We start from the raw sequence: 21,464 nt of genomic DNA on the forward strand, positions 1-21,464 counted from the left end.
AACCACCACCGAAAGTTCAACTGGGGGCAGAGAAGCTCAATATGCCTTTTGAGTGATACCACTGTCTAACAATTCAACTTTCATTGGACAAATGATTACGATTTTTGTATACATTTTCATTTAATCTTTCCATATACGTAACATTTGTACATCTATGTTGGCACACACTTACAATAAATTGGTATAAAACAACCATGATTGTCATTCATACAATAATTTTGCCTCACTCTACAAAGATGTAATTTTGATTAAAAAATAAATTCATGCATTTGAGCATATTTGAGTAATTTACAATATGATACAAATAATATGAAACAATATCTAGACAATCAGTCTTGTACAAAAACGAAATGACTTAACTGGGAACATGAATTCATACTTATAAAGAATGCACATAGTAACAATATTGAGATATTGCTGCCACAATAGCTAAACGTTACAGTGAGATTGACTGACTAAATACAGCAAGGTGAGGCAAAGAGTTCAACAGCAGACGAACACAGAAGAATGGAAAGATGACCAGGGCTTGAGTAAGACTGCATAGTCGGCTTTGGTGTGACAGGTCACTCCTAGACTGTCTAATTTCACTTCACCTTAAAGCCACCCCTTGAAGTACCACTGAAATCCCTTACTGGAAGTGAATCTTGATTTAAAACAGTATTCTTCAGTGTATTAGATCTGAACATTCTTTTCACTATGGTTACATGGAAAAACATTTCACCAAGATATTCCACAAAGTGTAAGTAACATTGACAAAACAAGAATGCTCACTGCCATTTCTGTGACGTTCACAAGCTGAACATTGAACATCAGATCACTGAGTAACGTTTAAATATTTTCATTAGCTATTAACATACTATATTACATGTCATCATACTTTGGATGTTTATGCATTAACTTAAAACAGCAGCAAAGCAATGCCCTTTTCTGCATATTGAATGAGTAAAAGTTTACAATCTAATAGCACCAGACATGTACAAAATTATTTCAACTGAAATTGCAAAAAAATATAAGACCAGTAGAAATATTCATAAAGGCACTTAAGTTTGATAATGTTCAACAATGGAAAAGGCTCTTTCAAATAAGTTATGGGAAAACAACTTTTTTTTTGCTCTACATTGGCTGGGATTCAATTCTTGAAGCGCTGTTGACAATGCAAAATGTAACCCTTAGCCTACAATTTCTGCGCCCTGTGGAAATCTTACTAACATAAAAAACTCCCCATCAAAATCCGTCTGTTTAAACTAGATGTTTTTTTTGCGTTCGTTGCGTCTCAATCCACTGCACCCGCCCTTCCCTATCTGCGGTGAAAGGTCGCAGAGCTAGAGCGGTGTTTTGTCAGACCATGAGACATCCCGAAAATCATTCTTCTCACAAAACGAAAATGTCTAGCGTCCGAACGGTTTGGCCTACAAACTATTATGACCACTATTGAAGGATGAGACTCACAGGATGGTATTCTCCGTTTTGCTTTAGGATGCTCACAAGACTCGTCTGAAGGACCCCGGTACCAGTTACAAAGATGAATGGAAGTACATATGAAGATATTTTAGGCACTAAACTAAGGGGGATAAATACATGTACATTTTTTTTAAAATTATAGTTTCCTGATCTTTCTTATCTCTCAGAATTTGGGCAGACATTTCAAAGCAATCTTCCTTTAGATTTTTTGGGGACTATTTGTTGTTCCATGTAGTGAATCTGTTATTAAATGTGTTTCTATTGGCAAATAGCAGTAATGCCAAAGTCAATGTTTCATCCAATTTTTATATATATTGTTTTGATACCTTAATGGGTCTTAAAATTACAAATCTAATAGCTAAACAATCATTGGTATTACCATATTAAAAAATTCCATATGTTATCTCTCCCCCCGGCTTAGACAGGGTTTAGACTTGAGGTTTTAAAGGTAATTTCAGATTGAGCTGACATTTGCAGCGTTTACTGTGAATGAAATCTCCGCAAGCGCGGGAACATTGCCTTTAAGAGCCCCCTTGTCGACAATACACAATCGAATTGAATCCCAGCCATTATCAATGGTTTAAATATAAATCAATAGCTGGCGTGGCAACCTATTTTCATGTGTCCTTCATTACAAGCAGATGAGAATGTAAACACAAATGGTCATTTCTTGTTTAGACAGAAAATCCACCATTTTCTAGTGGCAAAAAATCTGCTTCAAAGTAATTTCCTGTTAGAAAAAGAGCTACCTGCTCTGCCTAATGCTTAGACTTGAATTAATACTACAGTGATTAGCGTATTGCACCCCATTCTCCCCCACAGGTGGATGGGGAGACATAGTTGCAGCATGTTAGGCAAAATATTGACCGTAGCCAGACACTTGAGGCGTTGGGATCCTGGCTGCATTCTTGTCAGAATCCAAGACTTACTGTGTTAGGCTAAGGAGTTTGAATGCATGGTTGTGGAGAAAAGACTCGGGTTTATAGGCATTTCCACACAAAGACACTGAAAAAGAGGAAGACAATACAGCAATCAGTAACAAAAAAAAAATCATAACTCTGAATCAGACCTGTCTGAAATCACTTTTTAATGCTACTACTCATTGTAGAATATCTACATTTGATGTCGGAAGTTTACATACACCTTAGCCAAATACATTTAAACTCAGTTTTTCACAATTCCTGACATTTAATCCTAGTAAAAATTCCCTGTTTTAGGTCAGTTAGGATCACCACTTTATTTTAAGAATGTGAAATGTCAGAATAATAGTAGAGAGAATGATTTATTTATTTCATCACATTCCCAGTGGGTCAGAAGTTTACATACACTCAATTAGTATTTGGTAGCATTGCCTTTAAATTGTTTTTACTTGGGTCAAACGTTTTGGGTAGCCTTCCACAAGCTTCCCACAATAAGTTGGGTGAATTTTGGCCCATTCCTCCTGACAGAGCTGGTGTAACCGAGTCAGGTTTGTAGGCCTTGTTGCTCGCACACGCTTTTTCAGTTCTGCCCACAAATGTTCTATAAGATTGAGGTCAGGGCTTTGTGATGGCCACTCCAATACATTGACTTTGTTGTCCTTAAGTAATTTTGCCACAACTTTGGAAGTATGCTTGGGGTCATTGTCCATTTGGAAGACCCATTTGCGACCAAGCTTTAACTTCCTGACTGATGTCTTGAGATGTTGCTTCAATATATCCACATACTTTTACCTCCCTCATGATGCCATCTATTTTGTGAAGTGCACCAGTCCCTCCTGCAGCAAAGCACCCCCACAACATGATGCTGCCACCCCGTGCTTCACGGTTTGGATGGTGTTGTTTGGCTTGCAAGCCTCCCCCTTTTTCCTCCAAAAATAACAATGGTCATTATGGCCAAACAGTTCTATTTTTGTTTCATCCGAAAAGTACGATCTTTGTCCCAATGTGCAGTTGCAAACCGTAGTCTGCCTTTTTCATGGCAGTTTTGGAATGGTGGCTTCTTCCTTGCTGAGTGGCCTTTCAGCTTACGTCGATATAGGACTAGTTTTACTGTGGATATAGATACTTTTGTACCTGTTGCTTCTTCCAGCATCTTCACAAGGTCCTTTGCTGTTGTTCTGGGATTGATTTGCACTTTTCACACCAAAGTACATTCATCTCTAGGAGACAGAACGCATCTTCTTCCTGAGTGGTATGATGGCTGCGTGGTCCCATGGTGTTTATACTTGTGTTGTTTGTACAGATGAACGTGGTACCTTCAGGCATTTGGAAATTGCTCCCAAGGATGAACCAGACTTGTGGACGTCTACAATTGTTTTTCTGAGGTCTTGGCTGATGTCTTTTGATTTTCCCATGATGTCAAGCAAAGAGGCACTGAGTTTGAAGGTAGGCCTTGAAAGACATCCACAGGTACACCTCCAATTGACTCAAATGATGTAAATTAGCCTATCAGAAGTTTCTAAAGCCATGACATTTTCTGGAATTTTCCAAGCTGTTTAAAGGCATAGTCAACTTAGTGTATGTAAACTTCTGATCCACTGGAATTGTGATACAGTGAATTATAAGTGAAATAATCTGTCTGTAAACAATTGTTGGAAAAATGACTTGTGTCATGCACAAAGTTGGTGTCCTAACCAACTTGTCAAAACTATAGTTTGTTAACAAGACATTTGTGGAGTGGTTTTAAACTATGTAAACTTCCGACTTCCAACTGTATAACGTAATTCATCTAACATATGGTTAAGCCTTAACACAAGCTCTGCATACCTGGAGTCATGTCCTCCAGTGCTGATCACATATTTATCATCATAGGAGAAGCGAATGTTGGTCACGTGTGCCGAGTGCCCAAAGTATCGCTTGTGTTTGGCCTGCAGAGGATCAAAATAAGTATTAAACATTTGGAGCAGCCACAACCAACAATGTCTGCTCTATGGATTCAGTAACTACAGTGGGGCAAAAAAGTATTTAGTCAGCCACCAATTGTGCAAGTTCTCCCACTTAAAAAGATGAGAGAGGCCTGTAATTTTCATCATAGGTACACTTCAACTATGACAGACAAAATGAGAGAAAAAAAATCCAGAAAATCACATTGTAGGATTTTTTATGAATTTATTTGCAAATTATGGTGGAAAATAAGTATTTGGTCAATAACAAAAGTTTATCTCAATACTTTGTTATATACCCTTTGTTGGCAATGACAGAGGTCAAACGTTTTCTGTAAGTCTTCACAAGATTTTCACACACGGTTGCTGGTATTTTGGCCCATTCCTCCAAGCAGATCTCCTCTAGAGCAGTGATGTTTTGGGGCTGTTGCTGGGCAACACGGACTTTCAACTCCCTCCAAAGATTTTCTATGGGGTTGAGATCTGGAGACTGGCTAGGCCACTCCAGGACCTTGAAATGCTTCTTACGAAGCGACTCCTTTGTTGCCCGGGCAGTGTGTTTGGGATCATTGTCATGCTGGAAGACCCACCCAGTCATCTTCAATGCCCTTGCTGATGGAAGGAGGTTTTCACTCAAAATCTCACGATACATGGCCCCATTCATTCTTTCCTTTACACGGATCAGTCGTCCTGGTCCCTTTGCAGAAAAACAGCCCCAAAGCATGATGTTTCCACCCCCATGCTTCACAGTAGGTATGGTGTTCTTTGGATGCAACTCAGCATTCTTTGTCCTCCAAACAGGACGAGCTGAGTTTTTACCAAAAAGTTATATTTTGGTTTCATCTGACCATATGACATTCTCCCAATCTTCTTCTGGATCATCCAAATGCTCTCTAGCAAAATTCAGACGGGCCTGGACATGTACTGGCTTAAGCAGGGGGACACATCTGGCTCTGCAGGATTTGAGTCCCTGGCGACGTAGTGTGTTACTGATGGTAGGCTTTGTTACTTTGGTCCCAGCTCTCTGCAGGTCATTCACTAGGTCCCCCCGTGTGGTTCTGGGATTTTTGCTCACCATTCTTGTGATCATTTTGACCCCACGGGGTGAGATCTTGCGTGGAGCCCCAGATCGAGGGAGATTATCAGTGGTCTTGTATGTCTTCCATTTCCTAATAATTGCTCCCACAGTTGATTTCTTCAAACCAAGCTGCTTACCTATTGCAGATTCAGTCTTCCCAGCCTGGTGCAGGTTACAATTTTGTTTCTGGTGTCCTTTGACAGCTCTTTGGTCTTGGCCATAGTGGAGTTTGGTAGTGGAGTTTGGAGTGTGACTGTTTGAGGTTGTGGACAGGTGTCTTTTATACTGATAACAAGTTCAAACAGGTGCCATTAATACAGATAACGAGTGGAGGACAGAGGAGCCTCTTAAAGAAGAAGTTACAGGTCTGTGAGTGCCAGAAATCTTGCTTGTTTGTAGGTGACCAAATACCAAATTTTGTCTGTCATAGTTGAAGTGTACCTATGATGAAAATTACAGGCCTCTCATATTTTTAAGTGGGAGAACTTGCACAATTGGTGGCTGACTAAATACTTTTTTGCCCCACTGTACATAGCTTAAAAAATATATCACAGTGACGTTGTTGAGATGAAGTGAAGCACTCACAAATTTCTCAGTGCATGGGAAGTCAAAGAGCTTGACCAGCCCAAAGTCATCCCCGGTGACCACGTTGAGTCCGGTGTGGGAGACACAGGCACAGTTGACGTCAGCCTTATCAGCATTCCGTGGCCAGATACCCAGCACCTCATCTCCCAGGATACTGAGAAGAAATGAGGGAGAGGAGCCATGCTCAGGCTGCAGAATATGCTGCACAAAACCACAGGCCTGCCAGTAAAATACTGAGATGACATTGTTCCACCACAGAATAGCCATTTTTGAGTTTCATCCGTCAATGGAAATACTATACTAAATTTCTCTCCTCAGTAGTAAAACATATGTATACTATGGAAAGAAAAAAAAGGATTCCTGCATACTACTAAAGATCTTAACCAGACATTAGTTTGTTTCCCATTACAACGTGGTCTCAGGGCAATTCATATTATTATGTACGTAAAGCGGTGAGACTTATTATGATATATTACGTTACGTTATGGCGGTTAGGGGAACTAATGACAAAGGTTAGTATAACTTCCATAAAATTTTAGAATTTACGTAGCAGGTTAGGTGAATTGGGTTAAGTTCAGAATAAGGATTAGGGGAAGGGTTAGCTAAATTGCTACTGTTGTCCCCGATGCGACTCGGAACGAATAGCCTTTGGATTGCTAGACGGTCGCGGATTACGCTCATCCATCCTCTCCAACCAACGTCCCTACTTTTGTTTCTGTCTAAAGTAACTATACTATTAGTAGATATAATATGTCTTGGAAGTGCTCAGAAATACGTAAAGTATTTTTCGTATGGCTCTGAGACCAGGCTGCCTAATAATAACTGCTTATATGCAGAATCTATTTTTAACCCATTATCCTTGGGAAGACTGATGAGGGAGTTTGGGGTCTATTCATGAGAAGTGAACAGTGACAGCTGTGCTGCAGACAGTATTGATTGACCTCTATTATTCCATTGATCAATAACAGACACCCAAACACAACTACAAAACAACATGTCTGGGTGTGCCCCACTAAACATCCGTACAAAAACGTGCCCAGATGGCTTCAACGAGCCTAAAGCTCAAACAAGTTGAACCAGCAATGTATTTGTATTGCTTTGGCTTGCCATATTGCAATGTCCCTACCAGAGTGAGCTGTTAGGTGTAGCTCCCATTGTTGACGCAATATCTCAGTGTTACCGTGCAGTGCTTGCGTTCTTTACTGAATATGGATCTCAGTTTTGATTTTAGAGAGTATGTGGGTTTGATTGAATTCCAGTGACTACAACTAATCTTTCTACCTGGTCCAGGTGGCCCAGGTGATCCTGTCAATCACAGTCTGTTCTGTCACAATTTTCCCAGAAGGCATCTCATGCACCTGGCGCTTATAGTTTCCTGTGGACACCTGTGGACACACAGCCAGTGACACGTCAGAACACACACTCATGCATATGCACACATATGCAGATGTCGTCGTATTATATCACTCTAAATTCCATCAGTCATCTATCTACCAGCACTGTCTGCACAGCTAGGAAGGAAAAAAAATGACAATTTTTCATATACAAATTTGTTCAAGATATAGAAGCCTCATTACTATTTCATGCTTTAGATCAACCAAAACATGGATTCAGGCTGGGATTCAATCAGACCGTTTGTTGTCGACAATGTGGCTTTTAAAGGCAATTAACGATTGAGCCGACAGATGCAGGGTTTACTGTAAAATCTCTGCGAACGCGGGGACATTGCCGCATTGTCGAACACCCACAGTCGGATTGAATCCCGGCCAAACAATGAAATCGTAATGAGCTTAGTCCATTATATAACTTCAAATGGACTGGGAGGACCTTGGCCAACTATACTGGACCCTCCCCTTCTGTGTCCTCCCTCTGTCCCTTCAAGCCACAGACACATTTGTACTTGTAATTGTACGCCGAGGTCAGGTTAAATTTAGCAGGCCAAGTCACCATCTTACCCTGTTTCTGACCATGTGCCAGTCACATCAACATTTCAGAAAAGGTGCAAGGGTCTCCATAACAGCAAGGAATTAGTCTATAGAAATACCTCAGATAGGGTTACTTTGTAGCATACTGATGCGTGAGGTTACTCTAGAACAGCTCCAGACTGCTGTTAAAGGTGCTACTCACAGGTTTGAGTCTTTTTTTGTTGCATTGTTTTTCAGAAAATGTCCATAATATATCTGCAGTAATAGTGGAATGAGTGTGTTTCACAGTATTACTTACCCACCAGTGTTGTGATTGGCTGTGATATTCGCCACTTGATTTCTCCCGGCAGAGCGGCATCTGTTGTCAAACTGGGAAAGCAGTTCTGACTTTATGGCTGTGTTATTTAGTGGAAATCACTGTCAATTCCTGGTTAATAAAATTAGCTACATTTGAGTTTAAATGAGAAAACAAGCATTGGATTGTTTAGGGAATCATCGTACCATCTAAATCGCTGTGAAATATATTTTCTATAGCAAAAAATATTGTTTTAAAGCTATTTGAACATGGTGGACCAAAACAAAAGATACTTCCGGTTTTGGTCCACCAGCCTCAAACAGCAGTTTTGGTCCACCAGCCTCAAACAGCAGTTTTGGTCCATCAGCTTCAAACAGCTGTAAAAACGAAAATATATTTCACAGCGATTTAGATACAATGATTTCCTACACTATTCAAGTTAAAAAAACTGTAGAATTTTTGCAAACAGGAACGATTTCCACTAGATAACATAGCCAAAGTCAGAATAGGTATCCCAGTTTGACAACAGATGCCGTTCCGGCGGGAGAAATCCATAGGTGAATATGACAGCCAATCACAACACTGGCAGGTAAGTAATATCATGAAAACACTGTCATTCCACTATTTAGGGCAGATATATTATTGACATTTTCAAAAATTTAAATGTAACACTTAAAAAAAAATCCTATGTGTAGTACCTTTAACCAGAAGGGCACTTGGCTATAAACGATTATGACCTGCCTGCCATACATGTGTGTGTCTAAATATAGGTTTTTCCACATTCAGTATGCTTTGAAATGGATATATGAGTGTCCATCATGTTGAGAACACACTGTGCAACATGATCAAATGGTCAAGAGTGCCATATTAAACACAACATAGGTTGTAGATTTAGCTCAATTGGTTTCCACAATAATCAAATAATATTTAGATTTTTTTTACCGTTCAAACATAATGACCTTGACAGCAAAATAACATTTAACTCATTCCACTATCTATTTTGTGTGGCTTTAGGACATATGTAGTGTCTATCGTTTATTTAACAACAACAGCTTTCAAGTGAATTATCTTATTCCGCCTGTTTTTTTAAACCATCACGGTCAGTGTAGCATACCTCAATGAACATGCTGTCTGCAGAGAAGTCCATCTGGATAACAAAGCTGGAGATGTCCTTACAGTAGCCCATGCGGTTTAGCGAGGGGCCCAAGGTAAGGTCGTAGAGGTCAACCGTACTCTCCACTGAGCCCACTGCCAGGAGGTGTTTGTCTGGACTGAACCTGAGAGGGTCACACAATAGACATAATATATATGGTTTGAGTTATGCCAAGATTAAGCTTAGGGTTATGCCAAATCAGGGTTGTGGCTGAGGCAAGGGTTAAGGTTAAACCTAGGAGAGGGGGTGACCTCGACAATTTATTGTTAAAACATGAGGCTGCCTGGATCTTTAATTTAAAGACCCTTGCTCCCCTCGGTCTCAACGTTTACAGACACCTGTGTGTGTCCTTTGACACTATATAAACTAGTGATCTGCAGTGTTTGTCATTATACCCTGATGAAGACAGCGTGTCTGTCGAAACGTTAGATATTAGGCTATTCAATTATTTCATCTGAGCTCCAAGAGTGTGCGGCTCTCCTATTATTTCTCAAGTGAACAGGGATGTGGACATGAAGATAGGGTTCATTAAGGTAGTGGTTGAGGCTAGGGTTCAACTGAGATCTGTACATTAAGCATGGTCAGGGTTGTGGTTGAGGTTTGAACATGGATGTGGACATGTTAGAGTTAGGGTTAGAGTTGTGTTTGATGCTAGGGTTAGGGTTACAGCCAGGATGTGGACATGAAGCTAGGGATAGGTACAGTGGGGCAAAAAAGTATTTAGTCAGCCACCAATTGTGCAAGTTCTCCCACTTAAAAAGATGAGAGAGGCCTGTAAATTACATTGTAGGATTTTTAATGAATTTATTTGCAAATTATGGTGGAAAATAAGTATTTGGTCAATAACAAAAGTTTATCTCAATACTTTGTTATATACCCTTTGTTGGCAATGACAGAGGTCAAACGTTTTCTGTAAGTCTTCACACACTGTTGCTGGTATTTTGGCCCATTCCTCCATGCAGATCTCCTCTAGAGCAGTGATGTTTTGGGGCTGTTGCTGGGCAACACGGACTTTCAACTCCCTCCAAAGATTTTCTATGGGGTTGAGATCTGGAGACTGGCTAGGCCACTCCAGGACCTTGAAATGCTTCTTACGAAGCCACTCCTTCGTTGCCCGGGCGGTGTGTTTGGGATCATTGTCATGCTGAAAGACCCAGCCACGTTTCATCTTCAATGCCCTTGCTGATGGAAGGAGGTTTTCACTCAAAATCTCACGATACATGGCCCCATTCATTCTTTCCTTTACACGGATCAGTCGTCCTGGTCCCTTTGCAGAAAAACAGCCCCAAAGCATGATGTTTCCACCCCCATGCTTCACAGTAGGTATGGTGTTCTTTGGATGCAACTCAGCATTCTTTGTCCTCCAAACAGGACGAGCTGAGTTTTTACCAAAAAGTTATATTTTGGTTTCATCTGACCATATGACATTCTCCCAATCTTCTTCTGGATCATCCAAATGCTCTCTAGCAAAATTCAGAAGGGCCTGGACATGTACTGGCTTAAGCAGGGGGACACATCTGGCACTGCAGGATTTTAGTCCCTGGCGGCGTAGTGTGTTACTGATGGTAGGCTTTGTTACTTTGGTCCCAGCTCTCTGCAGGTCATTCACTAGGTCCCCCCGTGTGGTTCTGGGATTTTTGCTCACCGTTCTTGTGATCATTTTGACCCCACGGGGTGAGATCTTGCGTGGAGCCCCAGACCGAGGGAGATTATCAGTGGTCTTGTATGTCTTCCATTTCCTAATAATTGCTCCCACAGTTGATTTCTTCAAACCAAGCTGCTTACCTATTGCAGATTCAGTCTTCCCAGCCTGGTGCAGGTCTACAATTTTGTTTCTGGTGTCCTTGGCACAGCTCTTTGGTCTTGGCCATAGTTGAGTTTGGAGTGTGACTGTTTGAGGTTGTGGACAGGTGTCTTTTATACTGATAACAAGTTCAAACAGGTGCCATTAATACAGATAACGAGTGGAGGACAGAGGAGCCTCTTAAAGAAGAAGTTACAGGTCTGTGAGAGCCAGAAATCTTGCTTGTTTGTAGGTGACCAAATACTTATTTTCCACCATAATTTGCAAATAAATAAATAAAAAATCCTACAATGTGATCTTTTTTTCTCATTTTGTCTGTCATAGTTGAAGTGTACCTATGATGAAAATTACAGGCCTCTCATCTTTTTAAGTGGGAGAACTTGCACAATTGGTGGCTGACTAAATACTTTTTTGCCCCACTGTATCTGGTTAAGGGTTAGGGTTGAGCCAGGAAGTAGACAATGGTCTAGTCAAAGTACAAGAGCCCAGCTCCAGGTGGCTCCTATCTCTCCTCAGTTCTTGCCTGATGTCCTGTATGGCAGCACTGCGGTCTCGTTTCTTGGCCCACATCTTAAGTGAGTTGGTGAGGAGGATGATGAACTCCCCATTCTTCATGCCCACAGACACCATCTCCCCATCAGGACTGTAGCTGGCACACTTGGCTGGGTGGCCCAGGCTCACTTTGTTCAGCAGTTTCTATCAAGGAAACAGACAGCAGGGTTTTGAGATAACAAAACATGATACGTAGCCTTAGAATGGCCACATACCGTCCTAACTAAATACAGGTGCTAAGGAAACCAAGAACACAAATAAACTGTCATTTGAGATTAAAAAAAGTAGTGTTAGTGTTTCTCTGTGTTTCTCTGTGCTGTACCTTGTCGGCCAGGTCCCATATGCGGATGGTTCCGTCGTCACTGGCGGAGATGAACAGGTCTTTAGAGGGGTGGGTTGCCAGGCCCCAGATCTCGCCCTGCATGTGACTGTTGATCAGGATGTTGGACGCAGCGTTCTTCTCCCCCACCTCAATGATCTCACCATCCTTTGTGCCTACCAATATCTTACCCTGGTAGACAGGCACACAAGAAGTTTACTGTTTTTGACCCTTCAAAAACCCTAGTTGAAGCTACAGACGTAAAATAAACTTAACTTGACAGACTAGTTCAAATAACATGTCACATCTCCCATACTACCACTGTAAAGGTGGCTAAAGCTGCTGGGTAGGCTATGAGCTTCCGAAGGTTGCCACAGTATGGGAAGAAAGCCAGCAAAGCCATTTCCAAACAAATGACTCAGCTATCTTTTTTCGATTGAAAGAATAAGTGATTTTATTCGCTGCATTAATACCTTCTCTGATCTTGAATATCCCAACTCTGTAACAAAATGTATGTTCTGTTGCAGTGTAATAAACAAGGAGCAAGTGTGTATGAAAGAGCACCAAATAGATTGTGCAGTTATAAAGGCCCCAAAATTCTGACTCAAAACCAAGTCTTATCTAATGTCTAATCATCAGTCTATCCAATTAGAAGATATTTGTAACTGCAGATGAGAAGGTACCTACATTTTATTTTATGATATCAAATAAAAAGACAATGAATTCTGTTTTTTAAATAATATGGCTAGCTAGTGTACTGTATATTTATTTCCAAAGGGAACTTCAGGGAGTTATTTTCAGGTTTAACATTTGCTGTACGCTTGCTTATAGTCTTTCCCACTGGGGTGTGTGCTGGCTGTGCTGAACTCACCTTGCCTCGACAAACGGACCTCACACACTCAACAGTCTGTCCCGTCTCAAGCTGGAACGCTCGGCAACGTTTCATCTCCTGGTCCCACAGTTTCACTGCACCGCCCTCCTTTGTACTGAGAAAGCATGTGCCGTGCACACACACACACATTTTACTAACCTTGTGGAGGGACACAATTGATTTCTGTTCAAAATCCTATTTTCCCTAACCCTAAACTGGGTCTGTGCCACAACTTGGCCACCCCATTCAAAATGTTCTGGACACGCCACTGAATATACAGTTGAAGTCAGAAGTTTACATACACTTAGGTTTGAGTCCTTAAAACTAGTTTTTCAACCACTCCACAAATGTCTTGTTAACAATCTATAGTTTTGACAAGTCGGTTAGGACCTCTACTTTGTGCATGACACAAGTCATTTTTCCAACAATTGTTTGCAGACATATTATTTCACTTATAATTCACTGTATCACAATTCCAGTGGGTCAGAAGTTTACATACACTAAGTTGACTGTGCTTTTAAACAGCTTGGACAATTCCAGAAAATGATGTGTGGACCTGTGGATGTATTTCAAGGCCTACCTTCAAACTCAGTGCCTCTTTGCTTGACATCATGGGAAAATCAAAAGAAGTCAGCCATGACCTCAGAAAAAAATAGTAGAACTCCACAAGTCTGGTTCATCCTTGGGAGCAATTTCCAAACGCCTGAAGGTACCACGTTCATCTGTACAAACACTAGTACGCAAGTATAAACACCATGGGACCACGCAGCCGTCATACCGCTCAGGAAGGAGACGCATTCTGTCTCCTAGAGATGAACGTACCTTGGTGTGAAAAGTGCAAATCAATCCCAGAACAGCAGCAAAGGACCTTGTGAAGATGCTGGAGGAAACAGTAAAACGAGTCCTATATCGACATAACCTGAAAGGCCGCTCAGCAAAGAAGCCTTTGTTGCAGGAGGGACTGGTGCACTTCACAAAATAGATGGCGTCATGAAGAGGGAAAATTATGTGGTTATATTGAAGCAACATCTCAAGACATCAGTCAGTAAGTTAAAGCTTGGTCGCATTTGGGTCTTCCAAATGGACAATGACCCCAAGCATACTTCTAAAGTTGTGGCAAAATGGCTTAAGGACAACAAAGTCAATGTATTGGAGTGGCCATCACAAAGCCTTGACCTCAATCCTATAGAAAATCTCTGGGCAGAACTGAAAAAGCGTGTGCGAGCAAGGAGGCCTACAAACCGGACTCAGTTACACCAGCTCTGTCAGGAGGAATGGGCCAAAATTCACCCAACTTATTGTGGGAAGCTTAAACAATTGAAAGGCAATGCTACCAAATAGTGATGAAATAAATAAAATATGAAATAAATCATTCTCTCTACTATTATTCTGACATTTCACATTCTTAAAATAAAGTGGTGATCCTAACTGACCTAAGACAGGGGATTTTTACTAGGATTAAATGTTAGGAATTGTGAAAAACTGAGTTTAAATGTATTTGGCTAAGGTGTATGTACATTTCCAACTTCAACTGTATCATCATCATCATGGACACAAGAGGAGAGTGTTAGCCAGTGGAATTCCAGATGTGATTTTGGTGCTATTGTGTGTTGTTGTTTTGGTTTGATAAGGAATGGTGTTATAAGAGGATCATTGAGTGGATCATCAGTGGCCATGCAGCAGTGCGTTACTCACGGCCTCTCCTTGCCCCCTGTGACGATGAGGCCGTCTCTCAGTGTGGTGTACATGGTGAACACTGGCCCGGTGTGGGCTTTAGCCACGACACGAAGCAGGAAGTGATCTCTCCACACGTACACATCCCCGTTTATGGCACCTGTGAATGTTAGGTTATTCTGGAGGAAGAGAAACCACACAGGTAGGATCACAAAACTTAACATTTATCTCAAATGAATCACAGAAAACATGGTTGATTATATTAGCCTATTAGTCTAGGGTAAATCAAATCCATTAGGGCAGATTAAAGAGTTTAGTAAAAAATGCTGTCAATACTCACAGCACCGAAGGCCACAGACAACATGGTCTGCATCCTGCCGTCCTCCACTGAGCCCACCACTCCCTTTTTATACATGAGAGAGCCTCCAGCTAGTGTCCAGAACTTGATGTGTTTGATGCCAACAGACACAAACTGAGAATCAGAGTCTGGCCGGAACTCCACTACGAAGATCCTGTCTGGATGGCCTCCTTTACTGGTCACTTTAGCACCTGGACAGGGGAACACACACACAAGCACAAACACACTTCTAAGACCTGCTATTTACAGTTTACTGAATGATATCTAACAACATTGTTATGATTAATTAATCACAAAAATTCACTTATCACAGACCAATCTAAGCTGTAGCCTACCACCATCTCAGTGTATATTACCAGGGTCAGAATGGCTCACCTTCCTGCCAGCGCCACACAGTGATGGTGTGTTCAGGCTCCACCCCCACAGAGAGCAGCAGCTTGCCTGTGGCGCTGAAGTTGACGTAGCCCACCCCCTTAGTGTGAGAGCAGCGCAGGATGGACAGTGTCTGTTTACTCATTGCGTCCCACACGTGGATGGAGGGGGTGGTGCCTGCAGTACAGAGAAAAAGATCATACTCTGATCAAGTATATAGGGATGCAGCATGGAGCAATAAAGGCCAAATAATTGTCTGTAGTAGATAGAATGTCTCGGCAGAGTCTAGGTTGAATCAATGGAACAATACAGAGGGATAATTACTGGACAAACTAAGGATAGAAAACAGAGGACAGCCCACTGGGAAAACTGTAGGAGAACAGCAAGGAAAGGGTAAACCTATAGGGTAAAACTAGAACACATCAGTACAAGGGGCAATCTGTAAGGTGTTTTACCTGGTAGGTCTGTCACTTCACCTATGGTGTGTGAGCGATGGGAAATTAGGCAGCAAAATAACAATTGAAATCTAAAGTGAGTGCTTTTTCAGATGCTGCTGAGGACATTATGATATAAAGCACCAATATGACTAATTCTAGCACCAAACAAAATGAAAATGTGCCAATGCAGACTGAACCGGTCACCAAAAATGGCCCACAAAAATGAAAAGACGATAAGGCATTCAATATCTAACTCTTTCTCTCATGTGCACACAGTCAGCCCACACACGAATGCTACCAATAAGTACATACAAGTACATGCAAAGTACATATAAACACAACCGCAATCAAAATAAAATGAAACACGCTCATTCACAGCAGTACAGGACATACCAATCTGTCCTGTAGCGATGACATTTTTGTATTTTGGATGTTGATTGACGGTCAAACAGAGGATATCATCTGTATGTTCCAAGTAGAAACTCTGAGTCCCTGAGGAGAAATAGCATTGAACACAGAGTTCATCTTCATCTTATCATGTACATTCCTATTGATATCACAAGCCCTGAAGTTAATGTTGAGTAGGTTATCCAAAAGTGTGGCCATGTAGCTGTACCGGTGGTGAGGCTGTGCACCATAGCCGTGGCTGCTGTGTGGAAGACAATGTCGGCGCCGTCGTTGAGGTAGTGAAGGTTGTTGCGACAATCAAAGCCCCTGAACCCAAACACGTGGTCCAGCACCAGGTCCTGAAAGTGCACACATCACCGACCAATCACATCCCGCTGTGCACCAAACTGGCCCAACACTGGTTCATAACAAACAGTGAAAATGTAACATGAACACGTAAAATAGGATGGGTACGACATCAGAGTCATTCCGAGTTCACTTTAACACCACTGTGAGACAAACCTCAACAAGCTTCTTCTTTTTGGTGATATTGTTCTTCTGTAGCTTCTCTGGTTGGGGAGCAGCTCGGCTAACAGGAGGCCTGCAGAGAGTAAACAGGTAGAACTGCCTCACACAGCTGATGTATTGGACAAATATATTAACATGTCTACCACAGAAATTCAAAAGAAAAAAACCCAAGTCATGTTTTCTCAGAACAATTTCATTATAGGACACAGCAATGGCACATGAAGGACATATTAGGCCAAGTTCTAAAGGGGCTCTGGTCTGACATGAGGCAGATAGAAACAAAGAGAGGAAGAAATATAGAAGAGGGCACGTGAGAAAGAATAGACCTATGGAGTAAACTGCAGCTTGAGCAACTCAGAGAGAACAAAACAGCTGCAATCAGTCATATCACTCCGAATAGAAACATTGTTAAGCCTTGCTACTGTATATCATTGCTTGTTCATCACTCATAATAGGCCTTACTGTTTATAAATACAAACATTCAGTGTGCCCCATGACACTATAGATACTACACAATGTCTACAGACAGATTCAGTGCTACATATTATGGAATAAATTGCATACATCAAATGAAATTGTCCCATTACATTTTCCACATTTATGAATTTTGGCCAGCCGCTGCACACACACATATCACCAAGGTGACACATCACATTCACAACATCAACAAGCGTCAACTTTCACATAAGGATTCCACCAATAATGACACATCACACCAGCTGGCTGAGGTTACATTTAACATGTATGGCAATGAGCCACAGAATGAAATTCCACTCAGTCAGTCTAGGAGCTCTGCACTGCCGCCTGCTGCACACGTACATCTGCCTCTCGGTGAGGCTTCCCTGTATTTCCCTCTCTCTCTCTCTCTCTCTCTCTCTCTCTCTCCGTCTCCCCCTTACTGTGATTGTTTTCAATAAATGTTTTATAAAAGAAACAAAATCGCTTCATAAGAAAAAAGAATTTCTCAAGTAAGAATTTAGCTAGGACTGTCTGGGAGTGGTCTGAGTGGGGAGGGGAAAACTGAAAAATAGCTGTTATTGGCAGAGAGGTTTGGAACTCTTTCTTATTGGTCTATTAACTAATTTACCAACTGGTGATGTCACCTGGCAGGCCAAAACTCCATCCCAACTCAACAGGCTTAAACATTCAGGTGGTTTTTCAAACAGCTCTTACACTGAAAGGGCATTAACATAATTTTCACAATTTCACAGTATTATTCCAGTCTCATAGTGTGGAAATACATTATATAGAAAACAGGAAAATCACTTGGTTGACTGCACTGGTGGAATTCCACCTTCATTAAAAATTAAGTTATGGGATGTGTTGTAAAATTAGATTTCCTAGATGGTGTTGGTTACCACAGTGATGTGGCCTTGCTGAGACCTGAGGTCCATGGTCACACTTAGGGTTTAACAGACTGATCTTGTTAAACATCTGAATTATATTGGGGTGGCACGTAGCCTAGTGGTTAAAGAGTTGGACTAGTAATCGAAAGGTTGGAAGATCGAATCCGTGAGCTGACAAGGTAAAAATTAGTTGTTCTACCCCTGAACTAGGCATTTAACCCACTGTTCCTAGGCCATCATTGAAAATAAGAATCTGTTCTTAACTGACTTGCTTAGTTAAATAAATATCAATACTATTGTTATCTGACACAAAAACACAGGGCCATTTGAGGAAGAATAGAAGTTATTGCTCCTAAACATAGGCTGTCAAAGGTTCACAGAAATCTGTACATGCTTCCGTGCGCACAGACAGAGAGAGTCTACAAATTAACAGAGAAACACACATTAAAGTAGACGTTGAGGTTAAAAATCCCACAGGAGGTTGAACAGTGCAATGACGATGCAGAACGATTGGTTATACAGCGCCACCACTGTGTGCATTTATTTGATTCATGTATTAAGGATCCACATTAACTGCTGCCAAGAGGTATTGATTGATATGTTTAAACCACAAGCTGTCTATTTAAATGACTAGCACACAGCTCAGACACCCATGCGTACCCCACAAGACATGCCACCAGGGGTCTCTTCACGCAGTTGCCTTGTATAACTACAACCATGTCAAACGGTTGCACAAGACAAGGTTCCAGGTCACTGATAAAGCACTATAGCCCAAAGGTGATAGCTGTGATCACATACATACATAGTTTACACTCCTTACAGCTGACAGACACTACCGCTCTTCTCTGTTTGTCCGAACAGCACTTTACAAGCATTGTCTGGATGATCTTGCATGACAGGGAGTTAATATTTCCAATCTTTTCATTTCTCCTGTTTCATTCTGAAATCAGACTCCCTCTTCCCCATATGTTTTAACCATTTTTTTGGTGATGATGTCTACGTGCTCTGAAATGAGTTCAATCAGCATATCAGAGTGTAGCGTTGCCACACACAACACCACAGATTGAATATCTGCACAAGTGTAGTAACTAACTCCTGCGGACTGATTGCAACATTTTTCATGCTGAGCCAGGATTGTCACACAGTGACATGAACTGGGAGTCTGGGACGTTGTCTAATTCCATGTCTCTATCTGAACAGAAAAAAAGAAGATGAAAAGAAGAATCCGCCCCCTGGGTGTGAAACTCTGCAGTCTGGATGCAAAGATGCAGTTGTGATCAGATGGGAACGAGATGAAACATGCAGGACAAACATACAGAACAACAGAACATCACAGAGAAACAGAGACACACTTGGACCTGGAGCCACAGTTTTTACACACAGTGTGATAGACACAAGTAGCTCACTTTACCTGGATCCCCTTGAGAGCAGTGGACAGAACCAAGTGAGAGGTTTAGAGGACACAGGTCAGAGCCCGAGGGGACTCACTATACTACAGTATAGCTATAAGGCTCATGCAACAAGCAACCTGGAGAGCTTTTTGCCCATCATTTTTGCCTGCTGCAAACCATGCTCTGACTGTTAGCATACTGTCAGCATGCCAGAAAGAGGGAGAGACTGCTCAGAGGAGAGGTGTGGAATGAGAGAGTGTCCCAGTCTAAAGAGCAATAAGGGGAGGGGGTCATACACTGGGGTCCCTGTGCAAACTGTGCAATAGCACTCCTATGAGAGGGGGGAGGAGGAGGGGCACAGGGAGAGAGAAATGCGTCAGTGCCTCCATCTCATCACCCAAGGGGTTATGGGAAAACAAGGTCCTGCGATGTCTGGGGCCCCACAAGAGGGAGTGAGGAAGAGAGAGGGGGAGAGACAGAAACAGAAAGGTCTCCTCCAGCACCACTTGGTAGATCATTACTGTACTCTTAGTGCTCTCTACACCCAAAAACAAAATATATTGTTGTGATACAAATGACACAAAAGTGAGAATCTGAAATAAAATGTGTTACTCATGCAATTCCCATGGCTTTCATGTTACTCAGAATTTGAGGAGTTTGAGCAAGCTGAGTGATATTAGGACCCATAGGCTATGGGAGGTTATGCCCATAGTCCAAATAAATAGATGACTACAAAATGTTTCAGACCTGGCTCCTGTAGTACCATTATAGGACATAAATGAATAAACAAACACTTTTAAAATTACAGGTACATAGGTTAAAAAGGAATAAACACAGATCTGTTTTTCTTCCATTCTGTTGAAATAACAACACCATACTCTATTGAATGTTAGATATTCTAGCTTCTGCCCACTCTACTTCTATCCTTGTCCTGCACATCTAAAGCCCTGTTTATAAACCTGGTTCTAATATGTTTCCTTCGTCCTACTCTTGTCCGTTTACACTTTACAATCAGATCACAATGTGCCTTTTAATCATCTACACCAGTCTAACAATGTGGGCACAATCAGAATGTGGACAAGATCAGGACAAAGGACGCATGTTAGCACTAGGTATAAATGGGACTTAATGTATGGGAATACCACCCACATCCACATCCCATAGCTAGCACAGAATGTATGCATTAGGTCATACTTACTTGACAATGCCCTGCCTCCAAAGGAATGCAAGTTAAAACACAATAGAGATATTAGGTGTTTCTGCATACAGAAGTGTGCCCCAGAGTCATGGGGATCACAGATAGTAAGGTTGAGGGGACAAATCAGCATGTTACCATGGAGCTGACTAACCCCAGAGAATACAGTCTGTTATACATTCATCAAGGACTAGGAGCGCACTACTGAACACTCAACTCTAATGGTGTAGTAGACGATGGAGGTCATAGGGCAACAATTGACCCTATTAGCTATAATATCAGGGTTTGTAGTAACTGCATATCATTATATGCAATCACTGTTTATTGGTGCCTATAGAGAGGATATCTAGCTACAGTACTGCTTAATGGGGTTAGTACTGTGCAAACATACAAATTGCTGAATTAAGTGTACACAAATTATAAAGGCATGGATAAAATAATCATACAATTTTATTGTAAATCATGCAAAGTGTATACTGCATTGGATTTTTCACAACAATACTTCTACTTATTGTACATACCACACACACACACACTCACTAGAGTATATACTCTATACAGTCTCATAGCAACTGAGCTCATACCAATGATACTGTTATGTGTAGACCACATATCGGTATCATAGCAACATATATCACACAGAAGCGCCAGAGAGCACACCTGCTATACATGCACATAACATTATGCAATACATTGACTAGATTCCTACACAAGCCACAAATACATGCTCATGCAATCTCATACATCTACCACATAGATTATGACCCAAACACGTACATCCAACAATCCACAAATAGATGGACAACATATAAAACATGCACACAGCATACAATATCAACGGGCTACACCCACAATACATGCCAAGGACAA

General features: G+C 41.4%; 1 protein-coding gene across 2 annotated transcripts in view; it reads right to left on the bottom strand.

Moving 5' to 3' along the window:
- Nucleotides 1-101: 101 nt before the first annotated feature.
- Nucleotides 102-21,464, bottom strand: part of LOC110502569 (echinoderm microtubule-associated protein-like 6) — a 100,233-nt gene continuing 78,870 nt past the window's right edge. The window contains exons 28-42 of one of the 2 annotated variants that reach the window (XM_021580703.3): nt 16,657-16,735; nt 16,364-16,493; nt 16,141-16,239; nt 15,766-15,786; nt 15,314-15,487; nt 14,921-15,129; nt 14,602-14,759; nt 12,907-13,021; nt 12,039-12,227; nt 11,688-11,860; nt 9,322-9,484; nt 7,269-7,372; nt 5,988-6,141; nt 4,209-4,309; nt 102-2,466 (exon numbers count right to left, since the gene is read on the bottom strand). In XM_021580703.3, coding sequence (XP_021436378.3) covers nt 2,442-2,466; nt 4,209-4,309; nt 5,988-6,141; nt 7,269-7,372; nt 9,322-9,484; nt 11,688-11,860; nt 12,039-12,227; nt 12,907-13,021; nt 14,602-14,759; nt 14,921-15,129; nt 15,314-15,487; nt 15,766-15,786; nt 16,141-16,239; nt 16,364-16,493; nt 16,657-16,735 — 1,894 coding nt within the window. In that variant the 3' untranslated portion in view covers nt 102-2,441. The remainder of the gene's footprint in view (nt 2,467-4,208; nt 4,310-5,987; nt 6,142-7,268; nt 7,373-9,321; nt 9,485-11,687; nt 11,861-12,038; nt 12,228-12,906; nt 13,022-14,601; nt 14,760-14,920; nt 15,130-15,313; nt 15,488-15,765; nt 15,787-16,140; nt 16,240-16,363; nt 16,494-16,656; nt 16,736-21,464) is intronic. The other variant, XM_021580704.3, reaches the window with a different exon arrangement.

This window comes from Oncorhynchus mykiss, chromosome 23, assembly GCF_057628025.1.
Source record: "Oncorhynchus mykiss isolate SJ-2025 chromosome 23, ASM5762802v1, whole genome shotgun sequence".
Taxonomy (NCBI): domain Eukaryota; kingdom Metazoa; phylum Chordata; class Actinopteri; order Salmoniformes; family Salmonidae; genus Oncorhynchus; species Oncorhynchus mykiss.